At 38.3% G+C, this 18,158-nt stretch overlaps 1 protein-coding gene across 2 annotated transcripts in view; it reads right to left on the bottom strand.

The window, feature by feature from the left end:
* Positions 1–18,158, bottom strand: part of ATM (ATM serine/threonine kinase) — a 146,784-nt gene that overhangs the window by 122,257 nt on the left and 6,369 nt on the right. For both annotated transcript variants that reach the window (XM_057299233.2, XM_055094794.2), the window contains 5 exons: positions 17,970–18,115; positions 11,481–11,645; positions 3,211–3,376; positions 2,303–2,541; positions 214–377 (listed from right to left, as the gene is read on the bottom strand). In XM_057299233.2, the coding sequence (XP_057155216.1) occupies positions 214–377; positions 2,303–2,541; positions 3,211–3,376; positions 11,481–11,645; positions 17,970–18,115 (880 nt within the window). The remainder of the gene's footprint in view (positions 1–213; positions 378–2,302; positions 2,542–3,210; positions 3,377–11,480; positions 11,646–17,969; positions 18,116–18,158) is intronic.

The following is an 18,158-nucleotide window of genomic DNA, read 5'->3' as shown; positions in this document are numbered from 1 at the left end:
TCATTGTTAGTTTCCAAATATCTGCAAAAGCATTAACTTTTAAGTTAAAAGGGTAATTCCAAATATTTCTGATATTTTGAAAGGAATAGTTGCATGTACAGAGTCATTTTATAGGCTTTTTGTGAGAACACAGGTTTTAAAAGCCCAAAATGCCCAGTTAAAAAAAAAAATTAACAGGAAATTTCTAAATGTGACATGACCTACTTACTGTACCTGGTGACAGATATCTGCCATCAATTCAATCAAATTTTCTTTGACGGCAATATTACGAAATCCTGAAGAATACTTTCCTCTACTTCCTATATGACTTATCTCATTCACTAGCAGATCATATAAGTTGTATAAAATACTTCTCCATTTTGTTGATTCATAAGCACCTGTAATCCAAAAAATTAAAATGTAATTTTTATGTATGTACTCTGTTTACACTGCTAGCTCCCACAAAATTATTCAGCTGTCAAGCTGCATCAGCGTTAGAAGACACCTGGTCCAACCTTCCATTCAGTACTAATGCCTCTTCTGACAAGATCCTTGACAAACTCTATTTCATAACTGTCCATTTTACATTTAGATAACTGTATTTCTTATAAATTTCTTCCATATTCTGACCTAAAATCTGTCTTTCTCCAATTTATTCTCCCACCTGAGGCAAATACAATTAATATGTTCCCTCTTTCATATGAGGACCAAGTTCTCCGTATGCCTTTTTCTGGCCTAAGAGAAAAATATTACGAGTTCCTTCAACTAGTGTAAAAATGACATGTTATTCAGACTTCTCACCATTTCAGTCATCTTTCCCAAGACACATTCCAGTCAACTTAAAATGCTGACTATACAAAATCTGGTGAACATGATAATCCAACTGTGGCCTGACTAGTATGTGAAACAAAAGGTCTATTATTTCCCACAAACAAGGTACTACAAAATCTATTAATGTAGTCTGAAACTACATTAGCTTTTCTGGCATCCTCATCATCCTGCCAATTTTAAATTCACCCTAAATATGCAGTTAACTAAATCCCTAAACATATCATATCACCTCCTAATAAGGCTGATCTTCATCCTGGAGATAAGAGGTGAGTAAAAGATGAAAAACTATTAAAAGTCACTATTCTTTCACTTATAGTAGTTTCATGGGCTACATATTATCTAGATATACTTATTAGAAGAGCCCATAAAACAAATACACAGCTACTTTTGATAAAAAGTGCTACACGGCCGGGCATAGTGGCTCATGCCTGTAATCTCAGCACTTTGGGAGGCTGAGGCAGGTGGATGGTTTGAGGTCAGGAGCTCAAGGCCAGCTTGGCCAACATGGTGAGACCCCATCCCTATTAAAATACAAAAATTAGCTGGGCGGGCATCTGTAATCCCAGCTAATCAGAAGGCTGAGGCAGGAGAATTGCTTGAACCCAGGAGGCGGAGGTTGCAGTGAGCTAACATTGCGTCACTGCACTTCAGCCTGGGCAACAGAGTGAGACTCTGTCTCAAAAAAAAAAAAAAAAAAGTGGCTACAAGACATTTCCTCCATTATAGCTGCTATTACTCAATGTGGTATGCTGTTTTAAGAAAGTCACTATACTAGCCATGATGAGTTGGTCCAAAGGCTAGTATAAGCCCAAAGGCAATCATAGACAGAGCAAGAGGAAACTCCAGTTCCAGCCAATAAAGTTCCTAACTACAGAAAAGCACTATACCTTCTGGGCAATACTCTCTTGGTATAGGACATATATGAAGGAATTAAGGAGAATAAGTGATTCTCCTTAACAAGTGATACTCTAGGGCAAACAGGGCCCCAGAATAACTATGAGGCTTAAGGCAGCAATTTCCCTGTTTCTGCCTCAAATTCCTATTAAAGTAATATGTATGTATCTTCCTCAGGAGCTGAATAATCTGACTGGTTTTAGTCCAATTTACGTATTTTATCTTCTAATAAAAGTAATAGGTGGATAAACAAGATCCTGCTTTCTTTAAATTCTTTTGCCCTACAGTCTGTGTCAGACCCCTTAGTACCTAAGTATTGATGCATAAGTAGCTCCTAGAGGGAACAATGTCTCAGATTTTTTTGTATTTCCCATAATACCTAATATTGTATTGAACAAATAGAAAGGCATAACAGAATCTGCTACCACTGCTTCAAATTCTAAAAACTCTATGAAAAACATTCTCATGGCTAATTAACATTATCAACCAGAGAAATCCAGAGGAAAGTCATATCCTCCTAAAGAACACTAATTTTATACTTAGACTTCTATGTTTGAATGAAGAAGCAAATTCAAAACAGTAAACATTTCCTTTATACCTTTTTCTTGGGTTTTGGCTCCTTTCGGATGATGGATATAAATTTGCAGTTGAAATAATTCAATAATGACTTCTTTTAAAGAATCATTAAGCCTATGTTGAGTCCAAATATAAAGCAAAGTGGGAAGAATTTCATCTCCTAATTCACACACTCGAATTCGAAAGTTGACAGCCAAAGTCTTGAGGAAGATAGTAAGAGCTGCTAAGATATGATTTAGACCTGAAGAGCTCTTTTCTTGTCTGTGAGGAAACAAACAAACTCAACTGGGTATAACAGAGGGAACAAACTGTACAAACTGAACAGTTATGAAGTGGTATGCTGAAAGAAAAAAAAACAAAACCCTAATTTTCAAACAATAGTCTTAATTTCAAAACTATTCATTAAAAAAAAAAATCAGAGCATTACTTCACACTGACAAAAAATTAGTTCTTATTTGGTGTTAAGAGACCACTTCTGTTAGCTCTCCCTCCTGCTAAAACATTGTATAAAAATAAACAAAACTGATTTGTAACACCATTTATAAAATGTTTCACATTATACATTGAGTACTGCCATACTAATGTACAACAGTAATACTTCCAAAATATTTTCCTATTTTATTTTATTCTCGGTATATTAAAACCATCCTCAAAATGGGGGAAATGCAATGACTTAGAGGATATTTAATTTTCCTGGTCAACAGAACATCAGCAAGACACATCTCCCCCTTGAAAACTTCATGTAGTGTTCTGCATATTGGATATTCAGAAAGTGTTGGACTTGGTTGTCTCTTTAGGAATCCACTAGTTCTGTTATGATGGATCAATGTTTTATTTTAAGGTAGAATTTTTAGTTACTGAGTCTAAAACATGGTCTTGCAAGATCAAAGGTATTTCAATACAAAACAAAAGAAAAAGAGATTAGATTACCTCGCACACTGAATAGCCTTGGAAAAAAAGTCCAAAAATTTGGAATTTAATCCGTCAGTCTGAGAACAGCATCCTTTGGTAACAGCATGAATTATTCTAGCCACTAAAACTCTATGAACATCTTGTGAAGGTTTCAGATAGAGCCTGAAGTACACAGAGAACAATTCTTAAAAAAAAAAAAAAAAATTATTAGTCATGATTTTTTAAAAATCAAAATGTATTAAATGTTACAATTTAACTTAAATATTCCATAATCCCATACAGAAAAAGGATTTTAAAACTGCACTAACTTATTTTTAACATAGTAAAAGTACTCCATCAGTATTTAATTTTATCTTATATAAGATGCCTTTAAGACAGGAACAACTATAAACTGCTGTGAGAGCACCAGTTTAAGAGCCAGGTCGCAGAAACATTACTTAACTTCTCTAAGCCTCTGTTCCATCATCTAGGCCTAAGAAAGCACTTACAGTACATGCTCCATGGGTTTTTCTTTCTTCTGTTTTTTGAGACAGAATCTTGCTCTGTCGTCCAGGCTGGAGTGCAATGGTCCAATCTTGGCTCACTGCAACCTCTGCCTCCTGGGTTCAAGTGATTCTCATGCCTCAGTCTCCCAAGTAGCTGGGACCACAGGCGCACAAAACCATGCCTGGCTAATTTTTGTATTGTTAGTAAAGATGGGGTTTCACCGTGTTGGTCAGGCTGGTCTCAAACTCCTGGCCTCAAGTGATCTACCCACCTTGGTCTCCCAAAGTGCTGGGATTATGGGCATGAGCCACTGGGCCTGGCCTCCACAGTTTTTTAAAATAATAATAGTGTTTGATTAATAATATGCAAAAAATGTGTTGAGACCTATGAAGGGTATGAAATTTTACTCTGCTTGGTTTGTTTCTTATTTATTTGAGGTAGAGTCTTACTCTGTCACCCAAACTGGCGTGTGGTGGTAAGATCACGGCTCACTGTAGCTTCAATCTCAGCAGACTCAGGTAATCCTCCCACCTTAGCCTCCCAAGTAGCTGGGTCTAGAGGCCCACACCACCACACCCAACTGATAGGTATTTTAGGTAGAGACAGGATTTCACCATGTTGCCCAGGCTGGTCTTGAACTCCTGGGCTCAAGTGATCCACCTGCTTTGGCCTCCCAAAGTGCTAGGATTACACGCATAAGCCACTGTGCCTGGCTGAGATTTTATCTACTTGTAACCTAACAAATTAGCATGACAGTTTCCTGGGTGCTAGCAGGAGACCTGAGATTCCTGATAAGAGAAAAAGAACAGTTTATTTCTCCCAGTAATGATGGTAGCCAGACTACCTTCATTTCTGCATCAGTTCCCCAGTACCAAAGGCAAGGTGAAATGGGACACTTGACACTGCGAAAACAGTGGACTGAGTTATAACAGAGAAACCTCAAGCTTTTTATAATCAATAGGCTAAAGTAAATCTGTCCTGTTTTAGAGGAAGCCATCATCTGACCTTAGATGATCCACCTGCCTCAGCCTCCGAAAGTGCTGAGATTACAGGTGTAAGCCACTGTGCCCAGTCCCCAAATAACATTATTCACAATGTTATACTTGTGTATATTGGGACTTTATATATAGACAATCATGTCATCTACAAAGGGGAGTGTTATTTCTTCCTTTCCAATCTATATGCCTTTTATTTTTCTTGTCTAACTACCCTGGCTAGAACCTCCAATATAATGTTGAAAAGGAGTGGTGAGAGTGCACATCCTTATCTTGTTCCCAATTTGTCTTATGAAAGGCTTTAAATTATGGATTCAATTTATTCTCCTAATAGTTATGGGACTAGTCAAATTATCTATTTTATATTGGATGACTTTTGATAATGTATGGTTTTGAGGAACTGGCCCATTTAAATTAAGAGATGTTCATAGTGTTTCCTTATTACCCTTTTAATATCTATAGGATCTGCAATTAGATCTCATTTCATTTCTAATATCAGTAACTTTGGTCCTCTTTTTTTTGTTTTTTGTTTTTTTAAGAGACGGAAGTCTCACTACACTGCCCAGGCTGGATTTGGACTCCTGGGCTCAAGTGATCCTCCCACTTCAGCCTATCAAGCCATAAAAAGACATCGAGGAGCTGAGAACGGTGGTTCACACCTGTAATCCCAACACTTTGGGAGGCTGAGTTCAAGCTGCTGGCATGAGCAACATAATAAGACCTTATCTCTACTAAAAATGAAAAATTAGCAGGGTGTGATGGCTTGTGTCTGTGGTCACAGCTACTTGGAAGGGGGTGGGAGGATCATTTGAGCTCAGGAGGTCGAAGCTGCAGAGCCATGATCTCACCACCACACTCCAGCCTGGGTGACAGAGTGAGGCCCTATCTCAAAAAAAAAAAAAGAAAGAAAGACAGAAAGAAAGAAAGAGAAAGACATGGAGGAACCTTAAATGCATATTACTAAATGAAAGAAGGCAATCTGAAAATGATACATACTGTTATGATTCCAACCACAGTCACATACTACATAACAACATTCTATTCAATGACAAATGGCAATATGAAAAGGTGGTACCGTAAGATTGTATCAGAACTGAAAAATTCCTATTTAAATACTTAGTGATGTCATAGCACAAGAAATTACTCACAAGCATTTGTGGTGATACTTGTGTAAAAAAACCCCACTGCACTGCCAGTCATATAAAAGTATAATACACACAATCATGTATAGTACATAAACCTTGATAATAATAATAAATGACTAAGTTACCGGTAAAATGTTAGGTTTATGTACTTACTCTACTATGCTTTTTATCACCATTTTATACTATATTCCTCCTTCTTCTTCTTAAAAAACAAAACAAAACAAAACAGTAAAACAGTCTCAGGTAGGTCCTTTAGGAGGTATTTCAGAATAAAGCACCATTATCATAGGAGATGAAAGCTCTGTGCATGTCCCTGAAGATCTCCCAGGGGGACAAGATGCAGGGACAGAAGACAGTGATACTGATGATCCTGACCTTATGTAGGCCTAAGCTCATGTGTGTGTTTGTGTCTTTGTTTTCAACAAAAAAGTTTAAAGGAAAAAATAGAGTAATAATAATTTCATTTAAAAAGCTTATAGAACAAAAGAAAAAACATCTATAAGTATATAAGGAAAAAATATTTTTGTACAGCTGTACAATGCATTTGTATTTTAAGCTAAGTGTTATTACAAAAGAGTCAAAAAGTTTAAAAATTTTTGAAGTTTATAAAGTAAAAAAGTTATAGTAGCTAATGTTACTTTAGTATTGAAGAAAGAAAAACATAAATTTTTTAATTTGGTACAGAATAAGAGTTTACAAATTCTACAGTAGTATATAGTATCCCAGGCCTTTACATTACCACACATTTACATACCCAGAGCAACTTCCAGTCCTGCAAGCTCCATTCATGGTAAGTGCCCTAGACAGGTGTACCATGTTTTATCCTTTATACCATACTTTTACCGTACCTTCTTTATGTTTATATATGTTTAGAGACACAAATACTTGCCATTGTGTTACAGCTGCCTACAGTATTCAGTATAGTAACATGCTGCACAGGTTTGTAGTGCAGGAGCAGTAATACCATATAGCTTAGGTGCGTAGTGTTATACCATCTAAGTTTGTATAAATACACCCTATGATGTTCACGCAACAAAGAAATTGCCTAATGATGTATTTCTCAGAACATATCCACATTGTTAAGAGACGCACAACTGTATATGACATGCTGGAAAAGGCTAAACCATGGAGATAGCAAAAAGATCCATGGTTCCCACAGTTTACAAGAAGGAAGAGATGAAAAGGTGAAGCACAGAGGATTTTTCTGACAGTGAAAGTATTCTGTATGATTCTGTAATAGTGAAAAATTGTTACCATTCTCTCCCAGAGGAAAAAAAAATATGACCATCTCATTAGATACAGAAAAAGATCTTCAAAAATGTCAAAACACTTGTCAAAATCCATAGCATATGTACCACCAAAAGTGAACCTTGGACTCTGGATAATAATGATGTGTCCCAGCACAGGTTTACTGATGGTAACAAATGTACCACTGGTGCAAGATGTTGACAGTAGGGCATGCTGTGTGTGTCCAGTGGACTTTCCACTCCGTTTTGCTGTAAATTTAAAATTCCTCTAAAAGATAAAAGTCAATTTAAAAAAATGGAAACCACTAGGTTTGAGAAACTGAATAATTGACAGTGTAGCTTGAGCACAGAAATTAGAAGCGCTTTAGTTAAGTTAGACAGGTAGGAAGAAGCAAAATTATGCAGCACTTTCAAGGCCTAGAAGAGGAATCCTCATTTTCTATTAGTTGTGCTAGTGAGAATGTAGAGAAACTGCAACCCTTGTGGGCTGCTGGTGAGAATGTAAAATGGCGTAGCTCCTGTGTAAAACAGGATGTTGGTTCCTTAAAAAATTAAATATAGAATTACCACATGATCTAGCAATTCTACTTCTGGGTATATCATCAAAAGACTGAAAGCAGGAAACTCAGGAGATGTATACTCATGTTCATGGCAGCATTATTCACAATAATCAGAAGGTAGAAACAACCCAGGTCCACCAATGGACGAATGAATGAACAAAATGTGGCATATACACAGAACAGAATAGTGTTCAGTTTTTAATAAGAGCGAAATTCTGACAAAAGCTGTAACACTGATGAGCCTCAAAGACATTTTGGTAAGTGTAATAAGCAGGTTGCAAAAGGACAAATACTTATAGGAGTCCTCTACTTCAGGCTGCTATAACAAAGTGTTATAGGTTAGGTGGCTTAGAAATCACAGAAATTTATTTCTCTCAATTTTGGAGGCTGAAAGCAGATCAGGTGCCAGCATTGTGGGTTTCTGGTGAGGGCCCTCTTTGGGGCTGCAGACTACTGACTTTGAACTGTATCTTCACATGGTAGAAAGACAGCAAGTTAGCTCTCTGGCCTCTTTTCATAAGGGCATTAATCCCATCCATGAAGGCTGGACCCACAGGACCTAATTACCTCCTAAATCCCACACCTCCAAATACCATCCCTTTGGGAATTAGATTTCAACATAATTGGTGGGACACAACATTCAATCCATAAAAATGAAGTACCCCAAATAGCCAAATTCATAGAGAGAGAAAGTAGAATGGTAGCTGCCAGGGGATAGGGGAGGGGAAAATGGTAAATCATTGTTTACTGAGTATAGAAAAAAAAGTTCTGGAGATGGATGGTGGAGATGATTACACAACAATATGAATGCACTTAATACTACACAACTGTACACTTAAAAAAGTTAAAATTATAAATGTTATATATATTTTACCACAATAAATCACACTGGAGGTCCTAGCCAATGTAATAAAGCACAAAAATAAAATAAAAGCCACATGGCTCAGAAAGAAAGAAAAAAAAATTACTGCTTACAGAAGATATGTTTGTCTACAAAGAAAATCCAAAAGAACATTCAAAGAAAGCTACTAGATTTAGTAAGTGATTTTAGCAAGGTCCCAAAATACAAGGTCACTATACAAAAATTAACTGGACTGCTGTATAATTTTTGTGCATTGAACAATTTGAAAATCAAAATGTTAAAAACAATGCAATTACAAACTACTGCAGTATAAATCTAACAAAACATATACAAAATCTTTATGTTTATACAATTATAAATAAATGTCAATTTGCAGCTGGGCATGTTGGCTCATGCCTATAATCCCAACACTTTGGGAGGTCAAGGGAAGGGTATCACTTGAGCCCAGGAGTTTGAGACCAGCCTAGGCAACACAGTGAGATCCTGTCTCTATTTTTTTTAATATATAAAATTAAAGAAAAAAAATTGTCAATTTACAACAAAAAATCTATATGCTGACAATTATAAAACACTAATGAAAGAAATCAAAAAAGACAAGTGGCCAGACGCGGTGGCTCAAGTCTATAAACCCAGCACTTTGGGAGGCTGAGGCAGGTGGATCACCTGAGGTCAGGAATTCGAGACCAGCCTGGCCAACATGAGGAAACCCTGTCTCTACTAAAAATACAAAAATTAGCTGGGTGTGGTGGCACATGCCTGTAATCCCAGCTACTCAGGAGGCTGAGGCAGGAGAATCGCTTGAACCTAGGAGGTGGAGGTTGCAGTGAGGTGAGATCGTGCCACTGCACTCCAGCCTGGGCAACAGAGGGAGATTCTGTCTCAAAAAAACAAACAAACAAGCAAAAAAAAAAAAAAAAAAAAAAAAAAACCTAAGTAAATGGAGAGATATACAGTGTTCATGGATTGGAAAACTCCACATTGTTAAGATTTCTATTCTTCTCAAATTGTGCAACAGATTCAATGCAATTAGTATCAAAATCCCAGCAAGATCTTTTGTAGAAATCAGTAAGCTGATTCCAAAATTTATATGGAAATGCTGACTCAATCTTAGGCCATTCTTCTCATCTCACACTAAACTCTATATACAAATCTCATCCATAGTCATGGCTTCAGTCACCACCTGTACCAAATATATATTTTGAGCACAGACTTCGCTTCTTCCACAGAGTCCTCATCTAAGCAAGTTTTAAAAGGAAGCTAAGTAAAAAAATACTTTGACAAAAAAGCTAATTATAAGAAGTAACATCCGGGAAGAAGTGGCAAAGGTTAGCTTAAATAAAAAGAAAAAAGAAAAAAAAAGAAGTAAGAGTAGTTAGTTTAAAAATAAAAAGGGGGTTTCAGAGAACAAACTAGATGACAGAATATAGTAAGGAGACTAGGGGAAAGACTGCCTTTGTTTCAGTGACAGCCATGGTTGTAAGTGATCATGTAAAATGACCTAAATATGACCAGCCATACTGGGGAAAGATCTGGCTAGGTAACCTAGATATCACCAGCCTATTCCGAAAGGCTGTCTCTAGGCTTGTTGAGGGCCCTGTTACAGACACAGCCTATCTTGTGTTCAGAGTAACGTAAAGGCTACAAATGACTCCTAAGAAATTAGCTGAGAAGGCATTTATTCTCAGGGGAACCGTAGAGGGTAATGCAGGAGTGAGGGTACTGATTAGGTAGTAGTTTTGTGGTTCACATGTATCTCATTTTGAAATAATAGAATGGCAATAAAGAATATGGACAAATGTCTTTTAATTTAGCTAGCAAAATTTAGCTTAAATACGTTCCATGAAAAAAAAAAGCTTCTAAACTTTTAGAGTTCGTGTATTAGAAGACTTTGACATGACTTAAAATCATCTTGTTAATGTCAAATCCTACTTTCACTTATTCTCAAACCCAGAAATGCTCCACCTTTGAAACCAACAAACTGAAGTATTTCAATCTCTGACCATAACTTCCTTCCTTTGTGGTCTCTCAGTACCTCCCAGCTATAAACAGGAAACACCACCAGATTCCTCCCTAGCACACACTCTACACATCTAGTGAATCACTGGGTTCTGTACATTGTCTTCTAATGCATTCTATTCTAATATATTTGATTTCCATTACCTTAGAAGTAGCGTGCTAACTGCCTCATCCAATGGATACTTTTGTGTCTTATCCTTTCTACAACACTTAAAATGTTGGCCACGCCCCTTTGAACTTTAAACTCTCTTGCTTTCACTTTTTTTTTTTTTTTTTTAAATGGAAACAGGGTCTCACTCTGTCATGGAGGCCGGAGTGCAGTGTGATCACAGCTCACTGCAGCCTTAACCTCCAGGGCTCAGGTGATCCTCCTGCCTCAGCCTCCCAAGTAACTGGGACTACAAGCAAGAGCCATTACCTCTGCTATTTTTTTAAAGACAGAGTTTCACCATGTTGCCCAGGCTGGTCTTGAACTCCTGAGCTCAAGCAATCCACCGGCCTTGGCCTCCCAAAGTGCTAGGATTACAGGCGTAAGCCACTGCACCCTGCCTGCTTTCACTTTTATGGTACTTCCCTCTCTTGGTTTTCTCCCTTTCTACTTAAATCATGGTTGAGTTTAGGTGTCATTGTTTTGTATACCTACTGAACCCAAATATGTCTGTATCACAGCACATTATGAACTCTGGTTTACTTGGGTTTTCTTCTGCCACTGTCAACTCCTTGACGATGGAGATGGTATTTTTCAACTGTAATTCCAGCTCTGATATCAGGCACCTGATATATTATTCATGACTTTATTCAGAAGCTACATAATAAATAAAAATTAAGGGTCAGTTCGATAACCATATAATTGTACGAAAGTACTGTTAAACTGTCAGGTCACTTGGGGGATATAGACAGATATAGACAGAGTGCTTTCTTTGGTGAAGTTTCATTTCATGAGGAAAAATTCACAAACAACAACCTTCAAAACATACCTAACCACTGTTGCTGAGATATTTCACACCAGTATTTTCTCACAGAAAGAATGTCTTTGAGTAGTATGTTGCTACAATCAGCTCCGTAAATAGCACCACTAGATGAATCTTTCACTGTATCCATGATATAATTTAAGAGTTCTTGACATTTTAGCCTAGGTGCTCCTATTTCAAAATAAACAAATAAAGAAAAACATAAATTTGAACAAAAATAAGACACTTGGAATGGCAACTATTTAAATAATTCCATTTGGGAAATTACTATTAACTAAACTTCTTTTGTAGAGAAGAAATTGGCAAATTATGGCCCCAAGCAAAATTCATTTTTTTTTTTTTTGCAAATAACATTTTATTGGAACATAGTCACAACCATTCATTTACTTATTGTCTATGGCTGCTTTTGTAATTAAGACAGAGGTGACTACATGGCCTATAAAGTCAAGAACATTTACTATCTGGCCTCTTTACACAGTAAGTTTGCCAACGCCTGTTTTATAGGAATATATAGCAAAAACAATCATTCTATTTTTTTTTTTTTTTTTTTTTTTGAGATGGAATCTTGGTCTGTCACCCAGGCTGGAGTGCAGTGGCACAAACTCAGCACACTGCAGCCTCCACCTCCTGGGTTCAAGTAATTCTCCCACCTCAGCCTCCAAGTAGCTGAGACTAGAGGCGTGCACCACCACACCCCGCTAATTTTTCTACTTTTAGTAGAGACAGGGTTTCACCATGTTGACCAGGCTGGTCTTGAACTCCTGACCTCAAGTGATCTGCTCATCTCGAAAAGCAATCATTCTTAAACAATTATAACCTTAATAATTCACAATTTCTGGTGTTAGACCAAAAATGATCCCAAGTTTTTTGGCACTCTTTATGAAGAATGAATTTATTAGAATAACATAAGATTACAAGGAGAATATTTACCTTAGAAAGCAAAATTAGTTCTAAGTCCTATAATAGCATTTATGGCATACAAACACCTCAGGTTGTAATTTTTTTTTTTAAGACAGGGTCTCGCTCTATCACCCAGGCTGGTGTGCAGTGGCATGATCACACCCAACAGCAGACTCAACCTCTCAGGCTCAAGGGATCCTCCCACCTTAGCCTCCTGAGTAACTGGGACTATAGATGTTGTGCCACCATGCCCAGCTAATTTTTTAAATTTTTCATAGAGACAGAATCTCTCACAATGTTCCCCAGGCTGGTCTTGAACTCCTGAGCTCAAGGGATTCTCCTGTCTTGGCCTCCCAAAGTGCTGAGACTATAGGTATGAGCCACTGTGCTTGACCCCTGTACCTGTGTCATTTTTAACAGCATGTTATTTACTTACTAGAGATTCTGAAAACTTGGCATGACTACACACATATTCTTGAAGGTAACAAAATTACATTTAAAAATAATTTAATTATCATTTTCAGTAAATTATATTTACGTCACAGCAGAAATGCCATTTTTCAATACTGACAATCTTAAAATTGCCATAACTATGAGCAGAACACAACTCATGTAAATATGAATATATTCTGGATTAGGGTTTTCCTATGATGAAACTAGTTATATTCACAGGCTATGGTAAATAAATATACACTGATACAACTGCAAAATCATCTTCACTTATGGCTCATTTCATAATTGTAGGCATTGTCCAGTTATGAAATGCACAACCATGTGATCCTTTTTTCTAGTACCCTGTGCATTTCTCTTATAGTCCTTGTAACATTTTTCTAATCTAAAACATCCATTGTATGATTAGATCCTTAAGGAAAGGAATTAATCTCTATATTCTGACGTAAAAGCCCAGTGACTGCCCTAATAGCAAACGCTCAATAAAAATTAATTTGTGTTGAATAACTACAGAAATTAATATTATAATAAAATCCTATCTTCCTATGTCCTTTATCCCAATATATTTCCCTCCTCTACCAAATATGAGAAGTATTTCAAGAAATGTTGACTTTTTTTTCATAGTTTTGCTTGTTTTTGAGACAGAATATCTCGCTCTGTCACCCAAGCTGGAGTGCAGTGGCCCCATCATGACTCACTGCAGCCTTGACCTCCTGGACTTAAGGGATCTACCCATGTCAGCCTCCCAGGTAGCTAGGACTACAGGCAAGCACCACTACACTCAGCTAATTTTTTTAGTTTTTGTAAAGATGGGGTCTCCCTATGTTGCCCAGGTTGGTCTCAAACTTCTGGGATCAAATCTTTCTTAAAAGTACAACTAAGTTGCCTGCAGAGACTTTTTTTTTTTTTTTTTTTTTGGACACAGGATCTCACTCTGTCACCCAGACTGGAGTGCAATAGCATGATCGTGGCTCACTGCAACCACTGCCCCCTGGGCTCAAGCAATCTTCCTCCCTAAGCCTCCTAAGTAGCTGGGACTACAGGTGGTCACCACCACACCTGGCTAATTTTTGTGTTTTTGTAGAGATGAGGTCTCACCATGTTACCCAGGCTGGTCTCAAAATCCTGTGCTCAAGCAATCTGCCTGACTTGGCCTCACAAAGTACTAGGATTAGAGAGGCATGAGCCACTGTGCCCAGCCTACTTACACAGACTTTCAGGAATCTTATGGAACTTAACATTTTTCGCAGCTGAGTTTTGCACTATCTAGACTCTATTTAAGCTTTGTACAAAAGCAGACAAATGCTAACATAAAGAAATGAACAGGGTGGGCACAGTGGCTCACGCCTATAAACCCAGCAGTTTGGGATGACAAGGCAGGTGGATCACTTGAGGTCAGGAGTTCGAGACAAGCCTGACCAATGTGGTGAAACCCCGTCTCTACTAAAAATACAAAATTAGCTGGGCATGGTGGGGCATGCCTGTAATCCCAGTTACTTGGGAAGCTGAGGCGGGAGAATCGCTTGAGCCCGGGAGGCGGAGGTTGCAGTGAGCCAAGATGGCGCCATTGCACTCTAGCCTGAGCAACAAGAGCAAAACTCTGTCTCAAAAAAAAAAAAAGAAAAGAAATGAACAGTAGGCTGGGTGTGTGAGTGTGGTGGCTCACACCTATAATCCCAGCATATTGGAAGGCAGAGGCAGGCAGATCACTTGAGGCCAGGAGTTTGAGACCAGCCTGGCCAACATGGCAAAACCCTCGTCTCTACTAAAAATACAAAAATTATCCGGGCCTGGCGGCGTGTGCCTATAGTCCCAGCTACTCTAGAGGCTGACATGGGAGAATCGCTTGCGCCCAGGAGGAAGAGGCTGCAGTGAGACAAGACTGCACCACTGCACTCCAGCCTAGGCAACAAAGCAAGACTCTGTCTCAAAAAAAAAAAAAAAAAGGAGAGAAATCAACGATATTTGCTTACTTGTTTCTTCTCAGCTGCCTTTTACTTCTTTTTTTCTAATCTCTATTTCTTTCATCATACCTTGGATACCAATGCTAAGCAAGAATGGCAAAGTTTAGACATATGTTAAATTTCCATCAACCCTCCAATCTTTTCGTAAAAACAAACAAACAAACAAAAAAAACAGCTGAAGTGGGGTGAGGGAACAGTAACTCCCTGGTTTTGCCCCAATATTAAAAAGGTTTAAGTAACAAAGTCAAATTTGAAAGAAAAGGAAGCCGTAAATAAAAAAACAAATTTTCAACTACTTACATGACCAGCATTGATAATTTCACCAACTCTTTCTTATAAACCAACAGGCTGATGCATTTTCAAATGTAATCTCCATTGTTAATGTTGCAATTAAAAGGTTTGTTCACTGCAAGGCAAAACTACTGTACACATTGCAAACTTTTCTGGTGGGCTACAAAATTGACATGTTATCTTTCTCTCATTCACTCTTTCAGTAAGTACCTACTATATCCCAGCATTATTAGCAAATAAAATATTTTACTGGATACAAAGCTACTACACAGAGCAAAAGTGAGTGCAGAATATTTTGGTGTAGTTTTCCTTTGTCTCTGCTGGAGTCTCTGACAAGGGGTTGAAGCTATCCACACAAACTGGCATCTCAGAGGAGGTAGAAAATTGACTAAACCATTATTCTTTGGACTCAAGTCTCATACCACCAATCTGAAATATTCACTAATAATCTGCATACTTCTACTAAATATTTACCAATTTGGGGGCTTTCCTGATTCTTTTTTTTTTTTTTTTTTGAGACAGAGTTTCACTCTTGTTGCCCAGGCTGGAGTGCAATGGCACAATCTCAGCTCACTGCAACCTCCACCTTCCAGGTTCAAGCAATTCTCCTGCCTCAGCTTCTCGAGAAGCTGGGATTACAGGCACCCGCCACCACACCCAGCTATTTTTTGTACTTTTAGTAGAGATGGGGTTTCGCTATATTGGCCAGGCTGGTCTCGAACTCCTGACCTCAGGTGATCTGCCCGCCTCAGCTTCCCAAAGTGCTGGGATTACAGGTGTGAGCAACCGCGCCTCACACTCCTGATTCTTAAATTAAGAGTTGGTATCCAAAGCAACATCCTTATCTGTGAAGAGCCCAGGAGTCCCTGAACACGCACTTCTGCCTCTAGCTTTTCAGTATGTGTAAAGCCCATTTCCTTACAAAAGCTTGCCAGGATCCTGCATTTTGGTTCCGAAAAATCAACTCTTCACAATATTAATTGTACAAGTTAAAGATGGGAACTATTTGGCTCATCAGGAGAAAAAAATATTTTTGGGGGTTGTTTTTTTCCTCAAATCATAGCAAGTAAAATGTCAGTTAAGTGTTGGTTCTGACAGCCAAGGAAGCTCACATGATCTTAGAATTAATCAGTAAGAGTACAGAATGAAACATAAGCAAGAATTGCTTCACTCTGTACTAATCAGAATATACCTAAAAGATTGAGTCCTGGCCAGGTGCAGTGGCTCACGCTTGTAATCCCAGCATTTCAGGAGGCCAAGGCGGGAAAATCACTTGAGGTCAGGAGTTTGAGACTAGCCTGGCCAACACAGTGAAACCCTGTCTCTATTAAAAATACAAAAATTAGCCAGACATGGTGGCCCATGCCTATAGTCCCAGCTACTTGGGAGGCTGAGGCAGGAGGATCACCTGAGCCTGGGAGGCGGAGGCTGCAGTGAGCCAAGATCGCACCACTGCATGCACTCCAGCCTGGGCTACAGAGCAAGAGCCTGTATTAAAAAAAATGAGTCCCACACTTTTTTGTTTGTTTTTCTGGCCTCTTCCCTGTAAGTAGAGGCCCACACTTTAAGACAGACAATTAAAGTGAAGAATATTCAGAGGAGAGTGGCATAAAACCTAGGTCACGTGAGCTGAAGAAAGTGAGATTATGAACTTTAGAGATGAGGACTTAGGAAATATTGTGGCTACTTTCAAACAGCTCTAAGGATGTCACACTAAAAACATAAATAGGAGTTTTTGATATACTCTCAGAAGGGAGAAGCAGTAACAAAAGACAGGTTTTTAATACTTTTCTTTCTTTGACAGTCTCGCTCTGTCGCCCAGGATGGAGTGTAGTGGCGTAATCTCAGCTCACCACAACCTCTGCCTCCCGGGTTCAAGCAATTCTAGTGCCTCAGCCTCCCAAGTAGCTGGAATTACAAGCGTGCGCCACAATGCCCAATTAATTTTTGTATTTTTAGTAGAGACGGGGTTTTGCCATGTTGGTCAGGCTGGTCTCGATCTCCTGACCTCAGGTGATCTGCCTGCCTTGGCCTCCCAAAGTGCTGGGATTACAGGAATGAGCCACTGCACCTGGCCAGTTTTTAATACTGTTAATGCTATTCAAAGATGGAAAAGAAAGCCTTGAAAGTATATTCAATCATGAAGACTGCACTTCTACCTAAAGGCTAGGGATGTAGAGAGGGCATCCAAGACTGGGTAGTTAAAACAGTAATTTTTAATTCCTTCACTGGGCATGGTGGCTCACATCTGTAATACCAATAACTAGGGAGGCTGAGCAGGGGGAGGACTGCTTGAGGCCAGGAGTTCAAGATCAGCCTGGGCAGAACAGTGAAATAACACCTCTTAAAAAAAAAAAAAAAAAAAAAATCAGCCTGGCATGGTGATGCACTTCTGTAGTCCTAGCTACTAGGAAGCCAAGACAGGAGGATCACTTAGGAACAGAGAAGCTTCAGCCTGCAGTGAGCTATCATCACACCATTGCACTCCAGCCTGGGTGACAGAGTGACACCCTATCTCTTAAATAAATAAATCCCTTCAATCCTCAGATTTCTGTCATTCTATGCTTGCATAAATTTCCCCAAATATTTGAACTTGTAATATTAAAAATCAGGCTGGCCTGAGTGCAGTGGTGTTTACAACGAATTGATCACAACCAGTTACAGATTTCTTTGTTCCTTCTCCACTCCCACTGCTTCACTTGACTAGCCCTAAAAAAAAACCTTTTAATAAAAATAAAAATCATTATATGTACTTACACTCAACTTTTATCTTATTATATTTAGAACAAACTTATGCAACAGTTAAGTCCTTAAAATGATCTGAAAAAAAAAAAACTCATGCAATAGTAATCTGTTAAGCCATTTATTTATAATTTATAACATCACTTACTTCTGTTTGCACATTTGATGAAGTATTTGACCAAACTACTGATTTCCTGCATCTTTTTCTGCCTGGAGGCTTGTGTTGAGGCTGATACATTTGGTTTTGCTATTCTCAGACATTCTGTTTCTTTCTGAATATATTTCTGTAAAAATCTTCAAGAAAACAAAATGCAATTTCAGAAACTCGTTGAATACT

The sequence above is a fragment of the Pan paniscus genome, chromosome 9 (assembly GCF_029289425.2).
Source record: "Pan paniscus chromosome 9, NHGRI_mPanPan1-v2.0_pri, whole genome shotgun sequence".
NCBI lineage: Eukaryota > Metazoa > Chordata > Mammalia > Primates > Hominidae > Pan > Pan paniscus.
This window is presented reverse-complemented; position numbering and strand designations above follow the sequence as displayed.